At 44.5% G+C, this 20,715-nt stretch overlaps 1 protein-coding gene across 1 annotated transcript in view; it reads left to right on the forward strand.

Annotated features, from left to right (window-relative positions):
• Positions 1 to 13,726, forward strand: part of gjd1b (gap junction protein delta 1b) — a 37,697-nt gene extending 23,971 nt beyond the window's left edge. Inside the window, exon 2 of the mRNA XM_029714829.1 lies at positions 7,919 to 13,726. Coding sequence (XP_029570689.1) covers positions 7,919 to 8,762 — 844 coding nt within the window. The 3' untranslated portion in view covers positions 8,763 to 13,726. The remainder of the gene's footprint in view (positions 1 to 7,918) is intronic.
• The last annotated feature ends 6,989 nt before the right edge of the window (positions 13,727 to 20,715 follow it).

A 20,715-nucleotide genomic window follows, 5' to 3' on the forward strand; every position in this document is an offset into this window, starting at 1 on the left:
GATTGTCCAAAACAGCAGATTAAATGTGGATTACAGCCGTGCTCCCATCCCGATCTCTGACTGCTGCTCTTTTCCTAACTCACACCTCATGACCTTCCCAAACCCAGCGCTCGGCTCTGATGGCTGTGTTGCCAGCCCTATTGCACACCTATAATGTTACCAGTTGATTACTGTGGAGTGGAGGTCTCTGTGGTGCTGTAAAGGACTGCTGTGAGACTGCGAGTGGACTTGGAGTTACTCAAGTGGTAAATAGGGATTAATCACTGCTGTGCTGTGTGTAATTAAATCACCAGATCAAGTCACTCTAGTGTGTGTCCAGCGAGAGAGGACACCAGTGTGCCACGGCCCCAGTCTGTCTCAGTACTGATCAGCTGCACTGGGATATTGAGGAGGAGATTGTGGATATTGTGAGTGTGGGACGAGGACTTGATGAGAAGTGGATGAGGATGAGTGGGTACTGTCTCACGTCAGAGGTCTACGGATGAGATTTACATCCGTATGGCTCTGACTTTAGACCGAGAGACACACAAAAAACACAGACACAGATCGTTCCCTTCTCTCCACCCACACACACACATATAGTATTGGCTCTATGTCTCTCTCAAACACACCAAACCACACACCCAATGACACTCACACACACACACACACACACACACACACACACACACACACACACACACACACACACACACACACACACACAGAGCACTGAGCAGTGTGTACAGGCTCTGCCACAGAGAGTGTGTTCCGGTCTTGAGGGCTATCCTGGACCTCCTCCATCTCTGTTACATTCCAGTCAGTGACAGAAGGAGCAGAGGGGCCACGCTCCCCTGCCAACAGAGTGCCATCCACACACAAGCTTTACAAAGCTGATTGTGTCTGTACTGTCTGACATTCCTGTGTTCTTCCCGTGCTCTCTAAAGTGGCTGGATGATTTTCAGGCTCCATCTCAGGGTGAACTCTATATCACTACTGTCTAAATATATTTGCATCATTTATTTTGCGTGTATGCTTCACTGGGTATGTGTCTATGTTGGTGGTGATGTTTTATATACAGTATGTATGTGTGTGTGCCAGTATACACAGTATTTATGGTTGCGTGTGAGATGCTGTCAAATAACCAGGATTGAAGGGTGCAGCCCCCCCCCCCCCAACTCTCTCTCTCTCTCTCAATTGTTTTAGTTCTCCTCCATGTCTGGAGTCTCATCCTGCTGGGATTAAGCTGTTGTCCTGACGCACAACCAGTGTGTTGACGTGTGTGAGCGGCAGAGGAAATAGGCCCAGGATTCTCTGGGGAGAGTCGATACAGTATTAGCTAAACAGCCAAGATTCTGACCCTACCTGAAGCAAGACGTAGCTGTGGGCCATGTGCCAAATGGCCTGCTGTCAAGTCAACCAGGTCCAATCGATGATAAACCTTGGCAGCCTGTCACAAGACAGGCATGAGGAAGCCAGGGAGATGCTTTATAGAGAGAGTTAAAGAGATGAGGCCAGGTAAAGACAGGCATGAGGAAGCCAGGGAGATGCTTTATAGAGAGAGTTAAAGAGATGAGGCCAGGTGAAGACAGGCATGAGGAAGCCAGGGAGATGCTTTATAGAGAGAGTTAAAGAGATGAGGCCAGGTAAAGCCGCAGCAGAAGCCCAGTCAACAGGGAAAGAGGGAGCCCTTTAAGAGGATTACACAGCAGTATCACATGGGGAACGTTGAAATCATGGGGAAAACAAGCCAGCTTTGACTCGTCACAGCTTCTTTTGTATGGGTGGCTTCTTCAGCCATCACCTAATGAAAAGGACTTGAGTACTTTCTAATCACGTGACCTCGCCTATGCATTGGATAAGACAGACGGAACACATACACTTCTCTAGCGTCTGTTATATTTAAGCAATAAGGCCCAAGGAGGTGTGGTATATGGCCAATATACCACGGCTAAGGGCTGTTCTTAGGCACGACTGTCAGCCAATCAGCATTCAGGGCTCGAACCACCCAGTTTATAATAGTATATATCGGTCGTGTTTGTGGTTATCAATAAGAGTCTATCACAGATCAACCATGTCTGCAACATTCTATACAACAGGTTGTGAGAGATGTTCTCTCTCTTGGGTGTAGAATGATTTTTCATCTGGCTTCCATCCACAGATGACAGCAGACAGTTCCAGCCTGCTTTGGTAGCATTGTTATTGCTGGTGTTTCTTCTCAGCTTCCTGGGTAGTCAAGCTGCCTGCTGTCTTCACTACAGCTGGTCCTCAGCTCGAATCAGAGCTCAAGAGCACACCGTTCCTTTTTCTGCCCATCTGTTGTTGCCATGGTAACTGTCGGAGGAAGGAGGGGAGGGGAGGGAGGGTAGGGGGGATGTAGGGGGTTTGTGGGTAAAGGCACCAGGGAGCCCCCCCCTCCCTCCTGACTTACCCCCTTTCCTCGATCAACATATTATCTCCAGGGGTTACAGAAAGAAACCCTGTAGAATCGGTAAGTCAAACTTAAGGAAGAGCGACATTCATGAACGTACAGTATAAAAGGAGCAGTTCTTCCTCCACAACAACAACACAGCAGCATCACTTCAAATGGCATCACTGTTGGTTGTTTAGCGAGCAAACAATGCAAGCTGCTCAGTTGTCTGTGTGCGGACGGTTGTGACAACGCTTCCCTCCCAGACATTTCACATGTTGGTGCACACTGATCAGTGTAGATACAAATAGGACTTCAAACAAATAAACCTGGCTTTTGTCATTAGCTGTTGAGAGAGAAACCATGATAAAATGAAAAGAAGCAGTTTGGGTCCTGGGCGTAATGTTTTTACATAGTCACTGGGCGTTGTATGAAAGCACAGACAGGGTGTTCATTTAACAACCAGATGCAGCCACACGATGACAAGGGGCTGGGGGGGTGAGGCCAGCAGAGCCACACACAGACGATTTTGGACATTTCCATAAGATTCACAAAGGAGATTTTGTTTTAATGTTAAAACAGGTTCTTCCGACAACGGTAGCAAAAATGCTTCGCCCAAATAAATAAATAAATAATAGAAATAGTCTCTATTTGGAGCTTGTCCTGTTGCGATGCCAGGCAGAGATAGGGAGGGAGAGAGGGGGAGGGAGGGAGGGAAAGAGAGGGGGGTTAAGGAGGGAGGGAGATGGTAGGAGCAGGAGCTAGTGAAGGAGGAAGAGGAGAAGGAGCAGGTGGGGCTGTGGGCATGGATCATCTAAAGCTATTTGATGGCATTAAACAAACTACTAGGCCTAATGCAAGAGTCCTCCATTGGCCCTGGTGCAGATTAAGGTTGTGGGTTTGCGTGTGGAAGCCATTATATAATTCATTCTCCCTGATGAGATTTTGTTCCCTCATCCCTTTTTTTTTACCGCATTGGCATTTTTTTTTTACTCAACTAAATCTCTGTCTACTACATTTTTGGGTGTCTTTTTTATCCCTGTCTGTAACCAATTCCACAGTAATTTGATGTTTTCCCTCTGTACCTAATCATTTTTCACAGCCTTTGACTGATACAGTGCGCTAGCTGGCACAATGCTATATAACTGCTGTAGTGGATCTGTGTCCCAAACTCCTTACTGGGGTCACTACAAGGGCAACAGCATTACTTTTTTTCATTTCTACTGCAATTCCATCCAGATTACAGGTGGGTGGATTGGGAGCATGTATTTCAGTTTTTTCCTTTTCCTTTATTCCAGGCTTAATTTTTGACCTCTGTGGTCTCTGTCTATTAGGAGAAGTAGGCCTACATGTGAATAGCGGCTGACTTTGGGTCAGATTAAACACGACCTCTGAAACCACAGCTGTGGCATGTGCAGGCCAGTAAAGCCGCTCCGATTGGTAGATTACGAATTCACCCACAGCAGCCAAACCGCATCCAACTATTTGCCAACTAAGGTGACAATCCCACTTTCTTCTATTGTCGTCATCACTTCATAAAAGTTGTCATTATACTGTTAATGAGTTCCAGGACTAATGGATTGGTATTGTCAGACGCAGCTGGTTAAATCTGCTTGGAGTAATTATGATGATTTATGACCTTAGTAGGAGTTCATTCCAAGTGTGGATCTCTTTGAGAGCTGCACACAAAAGGCTCGCCGTCCTCTAGTGTTAAAATGCCTGCTGTGTTTGTCTGAAAAATGAATGAGACGAATGCTTTGAGTGAGAGTGTGTGAGTTCAACTGACAGTGAAAGAGGAGGGTACCTCTGAAGCCCACTCACAGAATGAAACTGTAGCGCACCACTATACAAAAACAGCTGCATACACTTGTATACATATGCAGGGCCGGCCCTCCCATTAGGCAAGATTGAATTTGGGGAGACATTTTGGCAATTGGCTGCCGCCCATGATTGGGTACTACACCGCCGGCGCCCCAGACACTAGATCATAGCCGTTGCTGCAGTTCCCGCCTCCACCACATTCCCGCTTCTCCTGATGTTCACTCCCACTATCCTTGATAGCTATAGTGATGTGTGTGTTTATATGGGACTATCCAATTGTGAAACATTAAAAATGAATCTGCCGGTTTAAATGATTGTATTGTTGTTGTTTTTTTTGTGTGTGAGGAAGAAGATTAGTGATTAAGGCAGTAGTCTAACCTGTTAACGTTAGCTAGCTACTAGTGGAAATAATAATAAGCCACAGAGATTTGAAACAAAATTTGCTACTATGTCTAAGAGACAGAAACAGGAAGCGGCTATTTAAAAAAAAAAAATGAGAAAAGTGGCACAATCTCTATACCAAAGAAATTCCCTGCTGAATTTTTGCAGGCGGTGAGTTTTAACCTTTCACAAGCTGCAGCTCAATTGAACTCCACCAGGGTATTCCTCCAAGACTACCGATCTGATGCCACTTTCGCTGGCGCATTAGCAAGCGCAAAAGAGTTGGCAGAGGAGATGGGTATTGAGCCCTGTTTCCCAGTGCAGCCCACGGTCCGTCCCGTGACTGAGGATGAGTCTGTGAGTGTACCTCAGCAGAAATTCAAAGTACATTTCTTTAATCAGATTCTTGATTGTGCTATCCAGTCCGTCAACGAGCGCTTTACGCAGCTCGAAGAGCACAGCAGTGTTTTCAGCATCCTGTACAACATCCCCACCATCAAGGACATGGACACAGCAGCACTTATCACTGACTGCGCAACACTGGAGAGGGCCCTTACGTACAGGGATTCCAGGGACATCGACGCAAAAGAGCTGTGTAATGAGCTCAAAGTCTTGAGCAGGAGAATGGACAGTGAGGCAAAACCACTTGACGCACTGGAGTACATATCCAGATATCAAATGGCCTCCTTGTATCCCAATGCATTTGTTGCCTCCCCGTGACAGTGGCAAGTGGAGAGCGCACATTCTCCAAGCTCAAACTCATCAAGAACTACCTGCGCTCTGCTATGAGTCAAGAGAGACACTCAGTGGACTCGCCACTATATCAATTGAGCACGAGTTGTCTTATACAATCAACTTCCAACAAGCAGTACATGCTTTTGCTGCCAGGAAGGCCAGGCGAGTCAATTTGTCTTGGAATGAAAGGTAAGTGTTGATCATACACTCACAATAATTCTATCACAGAGTAATTTGTAAGATTACTCAATTATCTATCACCTGTTTACTTTTGTATTATATTTGATTTAAATAGACTACATCTCTCTCTCTCTCTCTCTTTCTCTCTCTCTCTCAGATGATTTGATTGACCATGGACAGCTACCAAGAGAAAACATTGCTGATTGCAAGGCAGCCCCACAGCAGAGGAAAGAGGCCACTCTAGGCAGGGCACGTAAAAAAATAGATGCTGAAACTGATGCTGGACAATCAAATTCCATATGTAAATAAACAACATTCGTTAAGGCTGGGTCATTGACATAAAGCTTATTATACACCGCTCCAGTGAAACGAGGCCCGCCATGCATTTCTGAAAGCACTTGTTTCCAAAGCTCAAATGATATCTCATTCTTTTTACAGTTCTACAGGAATATTCAAATATGTTAAATATGTTAAATAAAAGTGTTATTTTTATTCTAATTGTAACAATTGTGGTGTCGTGCCATGTGTGATAACAGGTGTCATATTGTTAGTAAGAAACTGCGACCTACTATAAGCAGCTGATTCTGATGGGGATGTATTGATTCCTCTCTATGACATTCTGAAGCTGAGCTGCAGCCTATAATATTCCAGGAGATACATTTTTTGTGAAGCTATTAACTTAGCTTTCCGCTTTCTGAAGATACAGTTGAGGTCGGAGGTTTACGTGCACCTTAGCCAAATACATTTAAACTCAGTTTTTCACAATTCCTGACATTTAATCCTAGTAAAAATTCCCTGTCTTAGGTCAGGTAGGATCACCACTTTATTTTAAGAATGTGAAATGGCAGAATAATAGTAGAGAGAATTATTTATTTCAGCTTTTATTTCTTTCATCACATTCCCAGTGGGTCAGAAGTTTACATATACTCAATTAGTATTTGGTAGCATTGCCTTTAAATTGTTTAACTTGGGTCAAACGTTTCGGGTAGCCTTCCACAAGCTTCCCACAATAAGTTGGGTGAATTTTGGTCCATTCCTCCTGACAGAGCTGGTGTAACTGAGTCAGGTTTGTAGGCATCCTTGCTCGCACACACTTTTTAAGTTCTGCCCACACATTTTCTATAGGATTGAGGTCAGGGCTTTGTGATGGCCACTCCAATATCTTGACTTTGTTGTCCTTAAGCCATTTTGTCACAACTTTGGAAGTTGCTTGGGGTCAATGTCCATTTGGAAGAACTATTTGCGACCAAGCTTTAGCTTCTTCCTCGCTGAGCAGCCTTTCAGGTTATGTCAATATAGGACTCGTTTTACTGTGGATATAGATACTTTTGCACCTGTTTCCTCCAGCATCTTCACAATGTCCTTTGCTGTTGTTCTGGGATTGATTTACACTTTTCGCACCAAAGTACGTTAGTCTCTATGAGACAGAACGCATCAGCAGTTGAAGCTTACATTGTTCTGCCTCTGTAGAGCATCTGTCTGGGTGGGAATGTCACTTTTGAAAATGCCATGCTTAGATTCATAAGGATGGCTAAGATTACATTTTTTTGCAAGCAAGACACTCTGGTTTGACGTTGGAGAAATATGACTTATGACTTGGGCTGCTGTTATGTTCTGTTCCTCCGACTTTTAGCTGAGATAAAAATGTGATTATTTTTATTTTTGTCTCGCCTAGGGCGGCATAATGTCCAGGGCCGGCCCTGTACATATGTATGCCCCCTCACAGGCTATAATAGTTCTTCTCAGAATGAATATTCTCAACATGTCACATTAAGCACACCACTGAAAAAACCCAGTGAATTGCTTCACACCTAGTAATCTCTCTTTCCCCTCTCTCTCTGTCACACCCACAGAAATAGCACGTAAGCCGCAAACAAGGTGCACAGTGTCACCGGTTGCTAAGGGGATAGAGGAAAAATGGGAAGACAGAGATTGTGTGTTACAAAATTAATTAGAGCAAGATCCACCTTAGCAGGGACTGAGATGAGGGTTACCATGCTAAATGAGCCTGATGCTAAACTTAGACCATGAAGCAAAGAGATGTGTCGGCGCTGTTTTAAATGGCTGTTGCGCTGCAGATAAAATGACTGGAAGAAGTATGGGAAAAAAATAATTGTTCTTTCTCTAATATAGATATTGTGCCCAGCAGATGAGTGTGCTCTAGATTCATCCCTTTTTTCTACCTTATCTAAAGGAACAGTGACATCATGTCCAATCACTGCTCATCGTTCCCAGAACTCCACATCTCTTATCCAAGTTCTCTCTCTCTCTTGATCCTGCCCCGCCCGAATCTTCTTCAATCTCTTTAACCCAGGATGGTTTATTGGTCTTCTACCATCCTTTCTCTCTTCACCACACCCTCCAGTTGTTAATTGTATCTAATATTTATTTTGTCTTCTCTCTCTCTGACAGGATTCTTCTGACCGTGGTGGTGATCTTTCGGATTCTGATCGTGGCCATCGTTGGTGAGACGGTGTACGAGGACGAGCAGACCATGTTTATCTGCAACACCCTGCAGCCGGGCTGCAACCAGGCCTGCTACGACAAGGCCTTCCCCATCTCCCACATCCGCTACTGGGTCTTCCAGATCATTCTGGTGTGTACGCCCAGCCTGTGCTTCATCACCTACTCTGTGCACCAGTCGGCCAAGCAGCGTGACAGACGCTACTCCTTCCTCTACCCACTGCTGGAGCGTTCGGATTACGGGCAAAGCGGCACCAGGAAACTTCGTAACATCAACGGCATCCTGGTGCACCACGGCGACGCTGGCGGGAAGGATGAGCATGACTGCATGGAGGTGAAGGAGATCCCCAATGCACCGCGGGGGCTCACACACGGCAAGAAGTCCAAGCAGCGCCAGCAGGAGGGCATCTCTCGCTTCTACATTATCCAGGTGGTGTTCCGTAATGCACTGGAGATTGGCTTTCTGGTGGGACAGTACTTCCTATACGGCTTCAGCGTCCCGGGCATCTTTGAGTGCGACCGTTACCCCTGCTTGAAGGAGGTGGAGTGTTACGTGTCACGGCCCACCGAGAAAACGGTCTTCCTGGTCTTCATGTTCGCTGTGAGTGGCATCTGCGTGCTGCTCAACCTGGCAGAGCTCAACCACCTGGGCTGGAAGAAAATCAAGGCAGCCATCCGGGGCGTGCAGGCCCGCCGGAAGTCCATCTGCGACATCCGCAAAAAGGACATGTCTCACCTGTCACAGCCCCCCAACATGGGCAGGACCCAGTCCAGCGAGTCCGCCTACGTCTGATGGAGACAGGGCTAAATGCTGGGTAAGTGAGGGGGCAGGGTAGGGAACGAGTGGGACGACCACTCCACTCTCTCTTTTTAGTTTTAATGGAGAGAGGAGGAGGAGGAGGGGAAGCTGCCACGGAATATTTGGTGCATTTTTTTTTTACTATGAGACCAGCTGCACCTGTTCTTGACATACCTTGTCATGTGAATGATGTTTTGATTGGGACGTTCCCAAAGGGCTGTGTGGGAGCCTTTGAGGAGCGGCTTCTGGCTGTTGTAGGGTTTTCGGGCCAGGGACGGTGAAGGGGACCGAGGGTTTGGCTATGTCATGGTGCTGTTCTGGCTTATTTCATCCATGATGAAGAGAGCAGGATGGGTCGTTAACAGAGAAAGAGAGGAAGAGCTGTCGCGGCGATGATCGCCTCTCCACAAGCAGCGTACAGGGAGTCAACTTTCTAGCCTCTCTTTCCTGGTGTGGAGAGAGAATGATGTTCCTCTCAAGCTAGTCTCCAGAGATTACGATGACAGAGAGAGACAGTGTTCGGGAGTCCTGGAGCTGGTGCCAGAAGAAGCTGCTGTTTACGTGTTGTCTCCTAGCAAACAATTATTAACACAAACACCATGAAGGAATGCTGAAAATATTTATTCTCTACTTCTCCACTGCTGGCACCTGCACCATTGAGACTGAGGGTGGATGACAGTAACGTCTTCTTCTCCTCTTCTCCTCCGTGTAAACTTTAGAGAGGAACCCAAGGAGGCCACGCATAAACGACACCTCCACAGTCACAAACCGTTCCCCTCCACACAAAAACACCCCTACGCCGAGCTTCTCTCTCCAGCATTCCAGTGTGTTGCGTTTGTGACTGAAAGAAAGAGAAAAATGAAGTGAAAAAGAGAAATAGGAGAGTAGAAGAGGAACCTTCTTGCAATCTCGACGGAGAGGAACCAGATCATTTTTTTACTAATTTAAACGTTTATGATATCATTATTATGAGTTGATTTATTCCTTTCGTGACAAAGTTGGTACCAGCCTTTGGATTTACTTCTTGTTTGAAAGTTCCTGCATATTATTTAATATTTTAGTTGAGAGAGTGTATCAAAATAGATGTATTTATCTTTATGGAGGGAGGGGAGGCAAAAATACATGGTTGGGATCATGGGGGTACTTCAAATGTATAAATAGTCTTGTCTTTTTTTGTTCATTTCAAAGCATTTTGTTTCTGATCGATGGAACTGAATTTGTGTCTGAGAGGAGGATTGCAAGAGGTATTTGAAAAAGGCAGGTTTACAAAGCAGTGTTTCTAGAATGAACCAAGTGTTATCATGGATTGTACTGTTGACAGAGAACATGCTAATCTACTGGTTTGTGCTGCATCTCTCTCATATGTGGTGATCAGCAGGCATGCCTTTAAGAGAAAAGAAAAGATTGAGGAAAATACGAAGGAAAATATGTATTGCAGCATGATCCCTGAAGACAGGCGGGAGAGCGGCAGACAGAAAGGAACTCTCGTTGGGAAAAGCTCTGTAGCACCAGCAATAAAAACCCAACACACTCGCTCAACACCACTGAAGACAGGGTTCAGCTTTTCTGCAACAGTGGTACACTCAGCACAATGCCTTTTGACCCTGCAGTGAGGCCAGACACGGGAGGTGGAGGGGGGTGTCCTTATTGTGGATGTATTGAGGGAGGGGTATGCACACTGAGCAGTAGTAGTGTCCATAGCGATGACATTATAAGAAGGCCAAACATGACCAGCGAGGTGCATCACCATACTGTACATTGTGCCTCCGTGCCTCTGTGTGTGTGTGTGTGTGTGTGTGTGTGTGTGTGTGTGTGTGTGTGCGTGCTTGCATGCATGCGTGCGTGTGTGTTCCTTGGTTTATGTCCTGTCCAGAGAGAGAATCCCCATCAGCATGGTTCTGCTTGAGTGAAAATGCTTGGGCCGGAACATTCTCCTGGTGTTCTACCCCAGGATCATATAGGAACCCTGTAATGGGGGTCACCCCAAGCACTGCCCAGGGACACACAGCCTGGAGAGTGTAATGTACAGGCTCTACGAAACACTCTGTAGGGAGCAGGAGAGAGAAGAGGGAGAGAGGGGTTGCTGGAGACATTGACATCAACAGCATGTGTTCTTTTGGCACGTGCGTCTGGTACACTGTAAAACAGAGTAGGCAGCTCAGGTTGGACATGTTTGGGTTTACAGTGACACCGGCTGGGCCCGGGCCAAACCAACTTCGCAAGCCAAGCTGAGAAAACAGACGTGGGAGAGGAAATATGGCTGGATCCTGGAAAGCCACCAAGCCTCTAGTTGCACATTTGTTTGAAAAGAACAGGAAATGTCCTAAACAGAAGGACAGAAAGCCATGACAAAGTCCTCGCTAGTCATTCAATGACAGACGATTACAACCACAGAGAGACACGCGTATGGAGATAGAACCGTTCAGAACTGTCCCCATGTAAGATGGCCGACAAAAAGCAGCTCTACGAAATCAGCCTCTCTAGAATTATATCTCTATGTATGAGTCCAGCTATCCACACTCCTCCTCTCTATCCTCTCTATCCTCACTGCTGATGTGGTTGTATAGTCTTACTGAGGTGTGACTGGTGAAGTAGCCAGAGAAGGCTCTTTATTCATTCAGTCTCATCTGTGATTAACCCACTGATACTAATAGATAATCTCTAGTATAGAATTAGTCCCCTTTTTCAGAGCTCGTTGAATGGCCGTGGGATTGGATGAGGAGGAGTCTTGTTCTTAGAAGACTGCTGAGAGGGCGTAATAATAGAGGTTAAGGCCGGGCTTTCTCTAAATTATCCTGGGCGCCTCTCTTTAAGAAAACGGTTTGGGAAGGTTGGTCTGAAGTGTAGTATAGTAGTGTACATGTCCAGTCCACACGTGTCTCTCTCCTGCTCTCCTGTCTGGTCTCTTTGAGGGTTATATTACAGGGTTGGGATAAGGACACTTCCCAAAGGGAACACTTCACAGGGTTCTAGTGGTCCAATGCTCTCTCCAGTCTATATGTGAAAATTATGCAATTTTCTTTTCTTAATTTGTTTCCTTTTTTTCTGGCTTGTGGATTCATTTTGTTGTCTTTTGCTCTTTTTTTTGTACAGTGATGTAATTGAAAGACCTATCGAAAAAGTAGTTTTTTTCCTATGTAAAGAACAAAACATTTTAAATGTACAAACTGGGGGGTGTGTTGAAATGTAATCACATGTATTGTATCCCTTGCCAAAGTGATATGCAAATGACATGGGGTTTAAAATGTATTCTTTTTTAAGGCATGCACAATGGCTAGAATAAGCATGTTTCTACCTGTTTTTAGAAACTCAATCTTTAAAAGAAAGAAGAGGTTTTTTAGTTGTCGTCCAAGCTTTGGAGATAAAATGTGTAGTTAAGTTTTGATGTCAAGAATCTCTAATTTCCAACTCTTGTACAAGTCAGTACCAACCCAAGCAGTCATTTCTAAATGGAATGGGGTAAGATTCAGCCCTGCTCTTTTTTACCACCATTTTGAGGTACCTTACCTGCTATAAAAAGATTAAGATGTTTTAAACAACAACACTTAAGATGTGGATACTCTGAATTATACTTGTGTGTACTGTAAGCCACACTTTTCAGGGTAAATACAACACTACATTGACAAAATAGATGAAACAACATTCCAGGGTAACGTAAGTGAATTACGGCTGAACGAATCAAGTCTGATGAAAGAATCAGTGAAGCCCTAAGACACAGTGACATTGTGGGGACTGTGTAGCCCTCTGCTTCAGGTCAACACATTGAGGGCTACAGCACATCATACAAACAGTCTCAGGAATTATGCACTTCTAAATGATTAACAATCTTTTAAAACTAGGTTTTTATTCATATTTCTACAATTAATACAACCAAACTTTTCTAAACGCTATCAGACAACATCTGCATCCTTTCTTACACAGGAAACCCATCAGGAAACACCATAGAGATAAAAAGGCACATCAAGTATTGTCAATCAGTACAAACATGAGAAAGTTCATGTGTTATTATATACACATTCTCAAGACTAGTTTGATGGCAAGAAAATCCCTTTAATCTGCAGTTACGGAAAAACAGACCCATAACCCTACTTTTGTGGCCACTTCCTTGTATCGAAGCCTAAACCAGCCATCTTGCCTGAAACGTTGGTGCTATCAACCCTCATCATGGGTTGCATTGAATCAGTGACAAGGTCATTTACCAGGCAAGTTCAGATAAATATTTCAGAGGAGATGGAAGCAAGGACCTACAGACAGCTCACACACTCTTCCAATTGGCAGGAAGGGACACCATCTGTGGTGGCAGAGAGCAAAGCCTGGAGGTTGTGACACTTTTAAATACCTGCTGTACTGTCACTCTAGCACACTACTACCACCAGCGCCACCTGTCCCAACCTCACATGTAGGGCTGCATTCAAACCAGTGGCATGGGGGGTTTGGAGAGGTAACAGGCCCAGGTTTACGTCATCAGGTCTGGCACCGCCGACTCTTGAGACAAAGGGACCCGTCTAAACACTTTAACGAGACCGGCTGTGTTGAAAGTTTTATAAACAAGGGCTTTATAGTTTCAGCACAGTGTCTTAGTCTCCTTCATCCCCCTTCACCATAGAAACAAAAACATAACATACCGCTATCCCAGTATTTATCCCAGTATTTAGAACGTAGTGACCATGTTTGTTGCTCAAGGACCTAATCAAACCTTTTACCTTGTTGTGCCAATGGGTGATACGCAGTGCCGTCAACTTCACTAGCCTGAAAATGATGCAGCAACCCCCCCTCCCACCTTGGGCCAGTTGGGCCAATTAGTAATAACTATTCAAACTAGAATATACTGATAGTAACAAAAGCCATAGCGCCACCATGTGGTGTCCATATGAATGTTCTTGGTTGCAGTGCATTCGGAAAATCTTCAGACCCCTTGACTTTTTCCACATTTTGTTACGTTACAGCCTTATTCTAAAATGGATTGATTGGACATAATTTGGAAAGGCACACAACTGTCTATATAAGGTCCCACAGTTGACAGTGCATGTCAGAGCAACAACCAAGCCATGAGGTCAAAGGAATTGTCCATAGAGCTCCAAGACAGGATTGTGTCGAGGCACAGATCTGGGGAAGGGTACCAAAAAAAGTCTGCAGCATTGAAGGTCTCCAAGAACACAGTGGACTCCATCATTCTTAAATTTAAGAAGTTTGGAACCACCAAGAGTCTTCCTAGAGCTGGCTGCCCGGACAAACTGAGCAATTGGGAGCAAAGGGCCTTGGTCAGGGAGGTAACCAAGAACCCAATGGTCACTCTGAAAGAGCTCTAGAGTTCCTCTGTGGAGATGGGAGAACCTTCGAGAAGGACAACCATCTTTGCAGCACTCCACCAATCAGGCCTTTCTGGTAGAGTGGCCAGACGGAAGCCACTCCTCAGTAAAAGGCACATGACAGCCTGTTTGGAGTTTGCTTAAAAGCACCTAAAGACTCTCAGACGATGAGAAACAAGATTCTCTGGTCTGATGAAACCAAGATTGTACTCTTTGGCCAGAATACCAAGTGTAACACCTGGAGAAAACCTGGCACAATCCCTATGGTGAAGCATGGTGGTGGCAGCATCATGCCGTGGGAATATTTTTCAGCGGCAGGGACTGGGAGACTAGTCAGCATCAAGGAAAATATGAACGGAGCATGAAAACCTGCTCCAGGACCTCAGACTGGGACGATTAATCTTCCAACAGGAGAACTACCCTAAGCACACAGCCAAGACAACGCAGGAACGACTTCGGGACAAGTCTCTGAATGTTCTTGAGTGGCCCAGCCAGACCCCGGATTTGAACCCGATCGAACATCTCTGGAGAGACCTGAAAATAGCTGTGCAGCAACGCTCCCCATCCAACATCACAGAGCTTGCTTGAAAGTATCTGCACAGAAGAATGGAAGGAACTCTTCAAATACAGGTGTGCCAAGCCTGTAGCGTCATACCCAAGAACACTTGATGCTTCAACAAAGTACTGATTAAACGGTCTGAATACTTATGTAAATGTGATCGTTTTTCCTTTGTCATATTGTCTATAGATTAATGAGGGGAAAAAACGATTTAATCCATTTTAGAATAAGGCTGTAACGTAACAAAATGTGGAAAAAATCAAGGGGTCTGAATACTTTCCAAAGGCACTGTATGATGAGTCCTGACAGTGTTTGCAACATGTTCACCAGATTTTGTTACAATACGAATATCTGTAACTGATTTATATGCATTAATGTGCCAGACCACGCCCACGTGAATGTTTATTGGTCAAGAGCGGCTATGTTGTTTTAAGTACTAGTCTGGAAAATATTGTGTTGAGAGATCTTTGTCCATAGATGCCAAATATCAAGTTTCATGCAGATTGGTAATTCGATGCCAGAGGAGTAGCCTTGTAAGTCTTCAGCACAAAATTGTAAATGGCTGAAAATCCATCATAGCAGACCTTATTTGTTTCTTGTGAGGAGAGGGACATACTGTATGTACAGAATTTCATGACTTTTGGTCAAATGGTCTGAGGGGTGTGACCTTTTAAAGTTTGCATTTTCAATAACTGTTATAACGCCACAGTCTGGCCAAACAGTGTCATTTTGTAAATGGCGGATCTCTATTGCAAGATGCATCATTCCCCCAAGTCTCGTCAAAATTAGGCCAGTGCTGTCTGAGATAACGGACGGATATAGATCCACAGTCCCCTCCCCGATTTTCTTTGTGGAGGACAATGATGGTCAACTACATTATCAGCTAAATGCTGGCAAAAATACCCAACATTGTCTATTGTGTCAAAACATGCTTTTAAAATGGACCCTAGCCTGCTGAATCTGTATTCTCATTGGCCACAATAAGCAAGGAAATCACTACTTCATGCAAGACAGACTTGCATCGTTCAAGGGATCAGTGGAACGTGTCATAAGAATTTGAACATGAGAATTGGTATTAATGATACTTGTTACATGCCTTTAGTATCCCACTCTCCACTCTGAGAGTCTGAGCCATGATGAAGCCAGCTCTGTCTTGTCATGTGAAGGACATGACACCCACTGAGTCTGAGGCTTTGACGTGCTATAAGTGCACTCGATGCACGGTGCTGATGTAGTCGACACAAACGGCCACACCGAGCTGGATTAGAAATATTTAGTTTATGGGGACAATTTCAAACCCTTTAATCTCTCGTGATATCAATAGTAACTTGGCAATTTCATTAAACTGAGTGCTACTTGTTCTAGTGAGGATGGGGCTAAGGCCGTGAGGTTTTTCAGAAGAGAAGCTTTAGTGTGAGGAAAACGACTACCTGTCCCCTCACCTGACACAGTGTCCCTATGAAGCTTTAGTGTGAGGAAAACGACTACCTGTCCCCTCACCTGACACAGTGGCCCTATGAAGCTTTAGTGTGGAGAAAACGACTACCTGTCCCCTCACCTGACACAGTGGCCCTATGAAGCTTTAGTGTGGGGAAAACGACTACCTGTCCCCTCACCTGACACAGTGGCCCTATGAAGCTTTAGTGTGGGGAAAACGACTACTTGTCCCCTCACCTGACACAGTGGCCCTATGAAGCTTTAGTGTGGGGAAAACGACTACCTGTCCCCTCACCTGACACAGTGGCCCTATGAAGCTTTAGTGTGAGGAAAACGACTACCTGTCCCCTCACCTGACACAGTGTCCCTATGAAGCTTTAGTGTGAGGAAAACGACTACCTGTCCCCTCACCTGACACAGTGGCCCTATGAAGCTTTAGTGTGGAGAAAACGACTACCTGTCCCCTCACCTGACACAGTGGCCCTATGAAGCTTTAGTGTGGGGAAAACGACTACCTGTCCCCTCACCTGACACAGTGGCCCTATGAAGCTTTAGTGTGGGGAAAACGACTACTTGTCCCCTCACCTGACACAGTGGCCCTATGAAGCTTTAGTGTGGGGAAAACGACTACCTGTCCCCTCACCTGACACAGTGGCCCTATGAAGCTTTAGTGTGGGGAAAACGACTACCTGTCCCCTCACCTGACACAGTGGCCCTATGAAGCTTTAGTGTGGGGAAAACGACAACCTGTCCCCTCACCTGACACAGTGGCCCCTATGAAGCTTTAGTGTGGGGAAAACGACTACCTGTCCCCTCACCTGACACAGTGGCCCCTATGAAGCTTCAGTGTGGGGAAAATGATTACCTGTCCCCTCACCTGACACAGTGGCCCCTATGAAGCTTTAGTGTGGGGAAAACGACTACCTGTCCCCTCACCTGACACAGTGGCCCTATGAAGCTTTAGTGTGGGGAAAACGACTACCTGTCCCCTCACCTGACACAGTGGCCCTATGAAGCTTTAGTGTGGGGAAAACGACTACCTGTCCCCTCACCTGACACAGTGGCCCTATGAAGCTTTAGTGTGAGGAAAACGACTACCTGTCCCCTCACCTGACACAGTGGCCCTATGAAGCTTTAGTGTGGGGAAAACAACTACCTGTCCCCTCACCTGACACAGTGGCCCCTATGAAGCTTTAGTGTGGGGAAAACGACTGCCTGTCCCCTCACCTGACACAGTGGCCCTATGAGTCATAAAGTAGCATACAAGTTAGAGTAAACCATTTACATAAAGCTTATGATTCTTGATCATCACCACCACTGCACTGTCAAATGAAACGAGGCTACCTTATAGGAGTGGTTGCTACGGTAACGTCCTGAAAAATAATATCAAGAACGTGTCCGGGTATGAGAGTGGGTTGAGGACGAGGTAATGTCTATATTTGGCTCGGTTGCAACCACAGGGCACTAAAATGACTGAACGTCAGGTTTATGTTTTCTTAAGGAGCAGAAAGGGAAATGTATTATTCTGTAGAAGAACATGTGATTGTTTCATCATAGCTCTGTATATCTCCAACACCTACGTGGACATAAAACATATGTTAAGAAAGAAAAAAACACTGGTTTGTGATTCGTAACGGAAAATCTGTTGTTTTGACTGCAGATTTTATTTTATATCCAACTGACCTTATTTGAAGGTTTCTTGACCATTGTTTCTGACTTGTGTACTGTATGTAAATACTGAATAAAACCTTGAATGTTACACATGCTGAGATTGACCTTGTGGTGATTGACAGTGTGCTGCTCTATCTGAAGGGATGTAGGTGTCAAAATATCAAAACACTTTCTGCATGTGTTTGAGTGCATGAGAGACAGAGACCGAGAGAGAGATGGGATACCGAAATGTCAGATTGTCCACGTGAATGGAATCATAAAACAAAAGCAGTATATTATAATATGACACATCAAAATGTGCTGCTGATGAAATGATAAAACTGACCAAAAATAATAACAATTCCAAGTAGTTGCTTGCGCTAATGGCATCAGTGATAATAGCAAGGGAAAGGGAGGAGGGAATGTGTGTGTGTGTGTGTGTGTGTGTGTGTGTGTGTGCGTGCGTGCGTGCGTGCGTGCGTGCGTGTGTGTGTGCCAAGGTTATTACAGTAAACTAAAACTGAAACTAAAACCCAAAAATAATAATGAAAAAACGATTTAGTAAACTAAATTAATTCAAATAATTAACAAACCCATTTGGAAAAACTAAAACTATACTGAAACTATTATCTTTGATTCCAAAACAAACTAAAATAAAAAGCACATTATGTTCTGTTTTAGTCTTTTTCCCTAAACTTTCAATGTGGTTTTCAATGTAGGTTTTCAATGTGGTTTTCAATGTAGATTTTCAATGTGGTTTTCAATGTAGGTTTACAATGTGGTTTTCAATGTAGATTTTCAATGTGTTTTTCAATGTAGGTTTTCAATGTGGTTTTCAATGTAGGTTTACAATGTGGTTTTCAATGTAGGTTTTCAATGTGGCTTTCAATGTAGGTTTACAATGTAGGTTTTCAATGTAGGTTTTCAATGTGGTTTTCAATGTAGGTTTTCAATGTGGTTTTCAATGTAGGTTTTCAATGTTGTTTTCAATGTAGGTTTACAATGTGGTTTTCAATGTAGGTTTTCAATGTGGCTTTCAATGTAGGTTTACAATGTAGGTTTTCAATGTAGGTTTTCAGGCTTTTTGCAGGTTTTCAAGCGGCTGAATCTGGTGGGTAAATGCTGCCAGGAGATGGCGATGTTTCAAACAGACCTAGTTTGTGCATCACTATTACTAGTTATGACCAGATATTATGGAGGAATTAGGATGAAGTAAAAAGGCAGTTTCCCATTGAAAAAAGGGTCACGGTTCAGGTCTGTGTAAGTGAGCATTACCCTTCTCCTGCTTCCTCGGGTAGCCTAGCAACCAGCAGGCGGAGACGACTGCTTCAGGCACTTTGACAACTAAAACAAAGTCGTTTTTCTCCTAATCTACTTATTGGAAAGAATATCAGTTTGAGCTCAGAATACTCAGAACACATTCAGCTTGTCATAAAATTCCCCTAAAATCTACTACAGCTACTGTGTGTGTGGGCAATCTGTAATATTCAGTAGAATCCTATGGCTCTCGCATTGGCACCAGTGCGATAGCAGCTGGCTCTGGACAACTTAAATAAAAACAAATTAAAAACGAATCGAAAAAAAAAACAAATATAAAAACACAAAATATAATAACCTTGGTGTGAGCGTGCATGTCCGTTTGTGTGTGTGTGTGTGTTCATTCCTCTATCATTTCTGTTGCACTAAGCAGCAGCACTGTTCACAGAGAAAGTGTGTGCAGTGTGTGTGTGTGTGTGTGTGTGTACGTGTGTGTCTCTGATATCCCAATTCGCTGTGCTGAATTGGGATTGAGGGCTGGTTGCCACGGCAATAAGCCTGGCAGTAATATCTCTAAACCCAGCAAGGATTAATCTGTACACAGATGGCCGGGGGACAGCGTCTCTTCCTGACCACTGTGGCAGCCAGCGTCATCACCATCAGCAATATGGCCTTCGTCCTCATCATCGTTGTCACCAAGACTAGCATCATCATAAACATCAACATCAATCTCTTCATCTTCATCATCATCATCATAATCATCATCATCACTGCCATCAAGACAAGTATCATCATAAACGTCTTCATTATCATTATCATCCTCGCCATCGTCGTGTCATTCATCACAAATGTAATCATCCACATCATCATTGCTATTATCAAAACCATCTTCATAATAACAATCAATACATTCACCAACTGGCAAATCATTACATCTCCCTCATTCTTACATAACCCAGGCCACGTAATAGAAGTATCCCAGCACTATGCCGATTTAGGTTTAAATTGCAGATCAACTCTAAACATCTATTATAGAAAAATACATAATATGCAATACACTGCAGGGCAGCATCTAATATGGATGATAAAATGTGAGCATAGAACAAAGACAAACAAAAACCATATGTGTAAACATGTACATAACCATCAATGTTACATGTACCCTGATGAAAACAAGCATGTTTCTTGGTGCTGAGGAGAAAGGGAGGAAGAGGAGAGGAGGAGAGAGGGTTGGGGGTAAGACAGTTAGCGGAGGAGAGAGGGTTTAAGGAACAGGAGGAGAGAGGGTTAAAGGAACAGGAGGAGAGGGTTAAAGGAACAGGAGGAGAGAGGGTTAAAGGAATAGGAGGAGAGAGGGTTAAAGGAATAGGAGGAGAGAGGGTTAAAGGAACAGGAGGAGAGAGGGTTAAAGGAACAGGAGGAGAGAGGGTTAAAGGAACAGGAGGAGAGAGGGTTAAAGGAATAGGAGGAGGAGAGGGTTAAAGGAACAGGAGGAGAGAGGGTTAAAGGAACAGGAGGAGAGAGGGTTAAAGGAACAGGAGGAGAGAGGGTTAAAGGAATAGGAGGAGAGAGGGTTTAAGGAATAGGAGGAGAGAGGGTTAAAGGAATAGGAGGAGGAGAGGGTTAAAGGAACAGGAGGAGAGAGGGTTAAAGGAACAGGAGGAGAGAGGGTTAAAGGAACAGGAGGAGAGAGGTTAAAGGAACAGGAGGAGAGAGGGTTAAAGGAACAGGAGGA

The sequence above is a fragment of the Salmo trutta genome, chromosome 26 (assembly GCF_901001165.1).
Source record: "Salmo trutta chromosome 26, fSalTru1.1, whole genome shotgun sequence".
Classification (NCBI taxonomy): Eukaryota; Metazoa; Chordata; class Actinopteri; order Salmoniformes; family Salmonidae; genus Salmo; species Salmo trutta.